Genomic DNA, 8,210 nt, shown 5'->3' with positions numbered 1-8,210 from the left:
CACCCCACATACCTGAATATACGCAAAAAACATCATCATGGTAAAGGGCACAAAGCCACAGTATAGTAATTGGGAAGGTGGAGTCAACAGCACGCCTTGAAAATAATTGGAGCAGGAGCAGATCGTGTCCATGCACACTATGCGCCTGTAGGTTTTAACAGGGTGAGATAGGTCTGTATTCAATAAACATGAACAGGAAAATATATAACTGATAAGAAGCGTAAACTTCAAAATGGAAGAGAATTGTAAATGACAATCTCCAGATGTGAAGAGGCATGCATATAGGTTGGACCAGCTGGAAAATCAAGCCACCAAAGAAAACCACAAAGTGGACACCGATATAAAATGGTCATTATCTCTAAAACAGTTTAAACATAACTAGAAAATACTAGAGGTTGTAATATGGCAGCATAATATACCCAGAAAAAAAGAAGGGAGGAATAAAGCCATATTGTAGATGTATGGAAAGACACTGAGACACTGACACATGCAGGAAAGACACTGAGAGGTAAATTAGCTCACCAGACAATATAATTACTTAGTAGAAAGCCATATAGGGCAAAACTGCTGTTTCCTTGCGGTATAGATTGGTTGTTACATGGATTTTCAAATCCTTCCGGACGGTAAGGTCCGGAAAATTCACCTCAGATTGATCAACCGTAAGCTTGAGCCTAAGATTGAAACTGTTGGTATTTAGATAACAACATATAAATTCTCTCAAAAGTTGGTCCGAACCAGTCCAAACCATAAATATGTCATCAATATATCTTAGCCAAACGGCCACATGAGTAAAGTAGTGTGACAATATATCGTCTGAAGAGATGGACCGTTCCCACCCTAATTAGCTCCAGAAGAAGCTTTTTCAAGCGAAACATGTTGAGCAATCTGGCTCTATGAATTATCTGCATATCTTGTACCACATCAACTGATCTAGATGGACGGCAACACACGTACCTATCCTCGTCTGTGAGATCTCTTTGATGTGAAGTATCCAAAAATATTGCAGTCATTATTGTTTTGATTGTATTTGTATACTATTATTATTTTATCATGGTTATACATATCAACACCTCTGTTGAGGCGAGTTACCCATGTAATAGTTAATGTACTTTTAGTTGTAAATCAATAAAATTGTTATATTTTGACATATTCAGTGACGTTAAAGTCCATGTTTTTCTTTGAACTTTGACTAAGTTGATATCTTCATTAGGTAAAGTGTTACTAAACCCACAACAGTAAAATCAGTGTGTACTTTCAGTAAAGCATGCTTGTTATACTAACTGTGGAACCTAGAGGGTTAGTCATTGTGTATAAAGGCTGTGTCTCATTCTGTCTTCTCTGATCCTTCTTTTCTTTAACTGACTCCAACCTATCTCTTCATAGAACAGAGCATTAGGAGTCAGGCTGTACATGCTCAGTTGTGTGTATTGCCTGAGAGTTTTTTTTTTTTCTTGGGAGAGTGTATGTGATCAGCACAGAGCCAATCAGCATTGTCCAGACAGAGGGTCAGGGGAAAAAGAAAACTCCTACAGGTTTTAAGCATACATTGATACAAATCACAAGATTGCTATATACAGCTGATAAAAAAGGTATTTAGCAGTTTATATTTACCAAAAGTATTGCATGTCCAGGTTCTGTGTACTGGGAGAGACCAGATATAGTAAATACAGGGTCCTGGGTTTAGTAACACTTTAAGCATCTTCATCCTTCCGTAAAGAACAACCCTTATCACAAAAAATGAATTAAATCATTATTCGCTCCCATATCCTTCCTCACACATTCAAATGGGAAAGCTCTGGGCTTGCCATCCTGTTGCTGGTTCCATTACCTTGTGAGTTATTGAAGTGGAACAAGTAGCTAGTAAAGTAACCACCTGCAAACTCGGGTTCAGTTTCAATTTCTACTAGGTGCCGAAGTCAGAATTAGGATGACAGCCCCCAGACCCTGCAAGTGTAAAAGTATTTCAGTGGTAGCAATATTCTTTCCTTCCAGATTCCCTTTTAAGCCTCAAAATTTTCTGTAGGAATGTGGCATTATTAATTACATTCAGTAATTGTTTCTACTAGTGTTTGGCGCTATATCCCATATAGCATTTAGATGTGGTGAAAATGACTTGCTGAAGTTCAAACCCAGCATCAGAATTGGGGAAGTAAAGGGTTTTAAGTGACTTTGAACGTGGCATAGTTGTTGATGCCAGATGGGCTGGTCTGAGTATTTCAAAAACTGCTGATCTACAGGGATTTTCACACATACCCATCTATAGGGTTTACAGAGAATGGTCCAAAAAAGAGAAAATATCCGGTGAGCGGCAGTTGTGTGAACAAAAATGCCTTGTTGATGTCAGAGGAGAATGGGCAGACTGGTTCAAGATGATAGGCAAGAATAACTCAAATTAACCACTCGTTGCAAACACGATATGCAGGATACCATCTCTGAACCACAACATAGCGAACCTTAAAGCTACAATTCGCACAGGCTCCCCAAAATTGGTCAATAAAAGATTGGAAAACGTTGCCTGGTCTGATAAGTCTCGATTTCAGCTGCGACATTCAGATGGTAGGGTCAGAATGTGGCATAAACAACATGAAACCATGGTTCCGTCCTGCCTTTTTATCAACTGTTTAGGCTGGTGGTGGTGATAAAATGGTGTGGGGGATATTTTCTTGGCACACGTTGGGCCCCTTAGTACCATTCGAGTATGTTTAAATGCCACGGCCTACCTGAGTAATGTTGCTGACCATGTCCATCCCTTTATGACTACAGTGTACCCAACTTCTGATAGCTAGATAATGCACCATGTCACAAAGCTCAAATCATCTCAAACTGGTTTCTTGAACATGACAATGAGTTCACTGTACTCCAATGGCCTCCACAGTCACCAGATCTCAACCCAATAGAGTACCTTTGGGATTTGGTGGAACGGGAGATCGTGGGGAGATCTGTGAGGGCATAAAGAACTACATTTCCCATGGTACAGTGGAAGTCATGGAAAGGTGTGTGGATGGAGCTGAGGCTGTGCGGAGGGTGGGGGCTGAGGTAATGGTGAAAATGAATTCTGAGCTTTGGGGGGAGGTGGGGTTGCGAGCAGAGCAAGGCTGGGTTTGAGCTGAAGGCAGAGCTGTGCTGTGTGATGCTTGTGAGTGGAAGGTACAGACAAGATTCTAAAAGCCTGTACACATAAGAAAATCAGAAGTAAAATTTAGTACAAGTGATTGGCCGATTATCTGATCGTTCGTATAGTGCTTTCGACAGCCGAATCTGACTTTTCTGACGACAATAACTGAAGGTGCATGCTGTAAAATTTGTAACGTATGTAAACACAACGTCCGATTTTTGTTTATATAGTACAGTTTTCGTCCCAAAAAAATCGTGAGAGCAAGACTACGCATGCTCAAAAACTAAAGACTACATTACAAAACAATTGAACACATTACTTCACTTTCGAAGTTGTATTCTATAAACGAGAATTTTCGTAAGTTGAGCAACCTTCCCTTTCAATATGACACTAGCATGCAACAAAAAAACGGCGGATTAGTCGTCTGATTATCTTGTGTGTACGAGTCTTTAGACTCCGAAGACCCGCCCATTACACTCTCACAGGACCACAGTGGGGAAGTTACAAGATCATAGGCAATAAAGCCTGTGATTTAAATAATGCACATTCATTTTCTGTTGAACTACAGCTTGGGGAAACCAATGACATGCATATCTTTTCAAAGTAGGAAGGCACCAGCAACAACATGGAAAAATATTTCTGCCTGGAGTTCAGCTAAATCAGATGTATGTTGGACAGGCCTGTTAAGAGAAATTAAAATAAGAGGGGCGTATTCTAACTGGAAAAATCTTATGTATTTTAAGGGACCTTAAAGAGAGGGGGACTTGTAAGAAAAGTGTTATCAATATATATATTTATATCATTTTTATTTTGCAGGGTGTTCTCGGCATATATTAAGGAAGTTGACGAGAAGCCAGCTAGCACTCCTTGGGGATCAAAAATGCCTTTTGGGCAGCTAATGTCAGAGTTTGGAAGTGCTGGCAATGGTGGCTGGGTCCACAGTGTAAGCTTTTCCGCTAGTGGAAATCGTTTAGCCTGGGTCGGTCATGACAGTATTGTGTCTGTGGTTGATGCATCTAAAAACACAAGGTAATTTATTGACTACATAAGTGTTTTAATGCCTTTATGAATATTGTCACAATCGTGTGAATATTTTGTGGCTGACAAAAAAATTAAGGGGTTGATTTACAAAAATTGGATTTTAACCTTGTACTCTCTTCTTTCTACTTGCCCACCTAAGTTTAAAACAAGTCTGTTGCCTAAAACTAATAAACCCAAAAGAAAACCGTTTTTATATTGCAGTTCACCAATTCTTTTTTTTTTAAACCAAACAAACGTTTATTGAGTTAAGCACTGCATATAAACATACAATAAAAGACATCATCAGAAAGTTGCATAAGTACAATATCACATAGTCAAACATTTCAAAATGCACACTGTGCAAAGAGCATGGTTGTAAAGTAAAAATAGGGAAAGAACATATTACCGCCATGTCCAGAACAGGGGCAGAAACTTCAGCAAGGCAAAACATATAATAGGCCATGGGCGCAGACTCAGCGGAACAGTTGCATTGTAGTGACAGAAGCACAATATTCCCATCCCCTCCTAAGATTCGCATGTGTCGGGGGCCTCCAGCCACCTATCCCATATTTTGTTATATCTCTTGGGGCAACCCCTATTAACATACATGACCTTCTTAAAGGGCAGGGTGGCACCAACTGCCGCCTTCCATGCTGATAAGGTGGGGGGTGTAGACTGCATCCACTTCAGGGCTATCATTTTCCTAGCAGTGAATAAGGTTTCCCGGAGGAATTGAATCATGTGTTTGTCTGCGTCAACCTCAGGAAATATCCCGAGGAGGCACAGCTTGGGGTCCAGTGTGCAGTTCACCAATTCTTAGATGTGCTGGCCGTATTAGTTTTCTTTTTTTAGGCTGGTGATCTGGCTAATAAGTTTGTTTTGTTTCACAGAACAAGCTCTCCTACAAATGTATCAGTTAACAGTGTTGAGACAAACAATTTAACATTGATTGGGTTGCTTACAATTATCAGCTTTTATTTTTTCATGTACAACCTTTATCCCAATAAAGAACTGTTTGCTGTAACTGCTTGTTTAACTGGAGTGTGAGCTGGAGCTTGGCTTCAATTTGTTAGTGTATCTGCTAGAGGGGCACCCTAATACAGAAGGTGTGTTACTGGCCAGATCACCAGGTGAAAACGGAGCGAAAAAGCCTATAAAAAAGGAAAAAAATTCAGCCACCACATCTTATGATTGGTGAGCTGCAATATACTATGTTTTTGGTTGTGGGTTTAATACCGCTTTAAATAAAGGTTCTAGTAGAATAGGAAATAAAGAAAAAAACAGTGCAGTGCCTAAAAATATAAATATATAAAAAAATTAAATGAGAGCAAAAATCATAAATCATGAAGGAGATTGATTGACAGCAATCTCCCAAGAAAAACCTTGTAGGTTGTATACACATAGATGGTATAGTCACTAATTGGAAATAAACACAGTCTCTGAAAAAAATTATGAAAGGAGGTGATGACAGGAAGCCGCTCCCACAGTAGAATGATAATCCACCACCGTGAAAATAACAGGGGTACTCTAACCAAACGACGTGGGCCCTCAAATTAATGAGAGGTCAGATAGGCATAGAATTTTTAAATCCAATGTCTGGTCAGCAGATATCCGGTCACTTAACCTCCTTGTCAAACTCGATGGAAATGAATAAACCTTCCGGTTTACAGTGTCCCCAACTCTGCAAGCACCTTGCAAAGACACAAGGGGGAAACCAATAGCGTAGAATGTACAAAACCGGTTTTATTAAAACAATAAGGCAGGTACTCACATGAAGTTGTTTGAAAACAGCATGTAAACAAATATGGCCGCGGCAGAAGCGTGCTTACGTGCGTCATACGTGCCTGACGCGTCTCGATGAGAGGCTGCCGGAGAACAGCAGAGTTTATTTACAACAGGTTGTAGGCTTCCCCTATATGAAATAGGATATGAGACAAAAACTCTACCCATAGGTTGTGTCCTAAGAAATTTTTTTTTTTTTTTTTTTTTTTTTTTATGTCATGTCAGATCAAACTTCAGCAGGACTTCCAAACTTTTCTTTTTTAGCAGAGTGAGGCCTCTTTCACACGGGCTTTCCGATCCGGTTCGCCTGTCTTTTTTCAGGCGGACCTGATCGGATGCTCCATGCAGCCCTATAGAGCAGCGTCTGTCAGCGGAGACATCTCCACTGACACCTGCTACTATCCAATCCGTTCCCGTCTGTGAAATCCGGACGGATGGAAACCCTATTTTCCATCCATCTGGAGGATCGGATGAAAATGGACAGGGGGTCAGTTCTCATCCGGTCTCCTATAGAGAAGAGCGTGGCTCTGACAGCTCTGTCTCTGCACGCAGAGAGGAGACGGAGCTGTCATGCGCCTGCTCAGCGGGGATCGGCGAATCGACCCCCGCTGAGCAAAACAGTGTGCAGCTCTGGATGTAGGGAAATAGCTACTGATAATGTAAGATATATTTGATGAATAACTTCACTGTTAGATATCTGACGCTGCTCCCTTTCACATCTTTAAACATGTACACTTGGGCATTCCAGGCATGTTGGATGCTACACTGCAATAAATTGTCTGTGTCCAGAAAATAACCCACCCTCCTTTCCCCCAAGAGATTCTGTTTAGGCATTGTGTGTTGCAGTATTATTTTGAGTATTATTCCTAGTTTTTCTGTTTAACTTTTAAAGTATCTGAACCCAAAAACCAAAATGTAATTTATTCCAGTTTATTACTCCTTTGGTGTGGCTAATTCATGTTATATTTTTTTTCACCTGGTGATTTTGCTAATAACATACTTCCTGTTCTAGGTAGACAATTCTCTTACTTCACTGTATCTCTGGAGAAACAGCGTTGGCATCCAAGGCTGCTCTTTTGATTTGGAATACAAATGCCTCCCCCCCCCCCCCCCCCTCTTCATCTCCATTACATAGAGATTTGTTTTGTAGTTTACTGAAGATTCCTGGAAAGGCTGATAACTGTTTGAGATATCTGTTCAGTGTATGAAAATTACAGGGGCACTGAATTTCTGGCTGATATCGATAGGTATTTTTTGTACTTGTAGAAACGTACTTTTGTTAAAAATTAATACTACTGCAGCAACCACATCACTCCACTGAAAGCTGAAATCACTAACATTTTGGTTCTTGGGTTTATATGTAATTTTGGTCTGATTCCTGTTAGAGTTGCTAGGTGGGGATACTAAAAGCAAATGTAATACTAAATTTCATTATTCATGCTAAGTGCAATTTCAACATATAAAGCCCCTCTCCAGGATAAAATGAACCTCCCTCCTACTCACCATCTAACTGATCACTAACTAACTTAAAAAAAATGAAACAAACTTTCTCTTACATCCTCCGACAGTCGCCGCCCCCATCCAAGTCCTCACCAATGGGTATTGACCTTTGCTCCGTAGGAGTAGCTAGGCAACAAGAATTGGTAATACAAAAGCTTTTAGCATAGACACACCCCTAGGGGCTGTCCCCTCAGTCAATACCTCCCTGCACCAGCATTCCCGACTCAGTTTGATCTTGCCTAGCTTAGGAGTAGCTGGCTTTCCTGTGCTGGGGCTCAGTCTCAGCCTTCTACCCTTTATTTAATTTTATTTTCATGTGTTTTTTCTCTTGTCTTTGCTAGCTGTTATTTTGTCAGCCTTAGTTTAGGGATCTTCAAATGAAGAATCGTCATGCGGAGCTGGGTCTCGGACTGGCCGCCCTGGATCCCAGGGCTGAGAGCCAGATGGATCCCCAGCCTGCCATCGAGCGTTCAGCTTAGGTTTTACCCTGGCACATTGAACGACCCATCCCTGTTCGCTGCAGGGATGCTGCCTGTGAGGTGGCTACCTCACTGGACGCCATGGCTGCGGTCCACAAGCGTCCTGGCTTCGGCACTCCCTGTCTGCCTTGATAGCGGTTTGCCGCTGGAGACTGCTCCCCACGCCATCTGGTACGGTAAGCACCTTCTGTGTGGGGACCTTCTGTGTGGGTGTCAGTCTGTGGCTGTGTAGTACCCCCCATGTCTGTGTAACTGCGGGCTCCCTGTCAGATCCCTGTGTGGCTGCACTGCCTGTGGGCTGCGAGGGGGGGCCA

At 41.4% G+C, this 8,210-nt stretch overlaps 1 protein-coding gene across 3 annotated transcripts in view; it reads left to right on the top strand.

The window, feature by feature from the left end:
- Window positions 1-8,210, top strand: part of ARPC1A (actin related protein 2/3 complex subunit 1A) — a 69,126-nt gene that overhangs the window by 35,910 nt on the left and 25,006 nt on the right. For all 3 annotated transcript variants that reach the window (XM_082261201.1, XM_082261200.1, XM_082261202.1), the window contains exon 6: window positions 3,932-4,144. In XM_082261201.1, coding sequence (XP_082117327.1) covers window positions 3,932-4,144 — 213 coding nt within the window. The remainder of the gene's footprint in view (window positions 1-3,931; window positions 4,145-8,210) is intronic.

The sequence above is a fragment of the Pelophylax lessonae genome, assembly GCF_965119305.1.
Source record: "Pelophylax lessonae genome assembly, chromosome: 6".
Lineage (NCBI taxonomy): Eukaryota > Metazoa > Chordata > Amphibia > Anura > Ranidae > Pelophylax > Pelophylax lessonae.
Note: the sequence above shows the minus strand (reverse complement) of the source record. Positions and strands in the feature narration are given on the sequence as shown.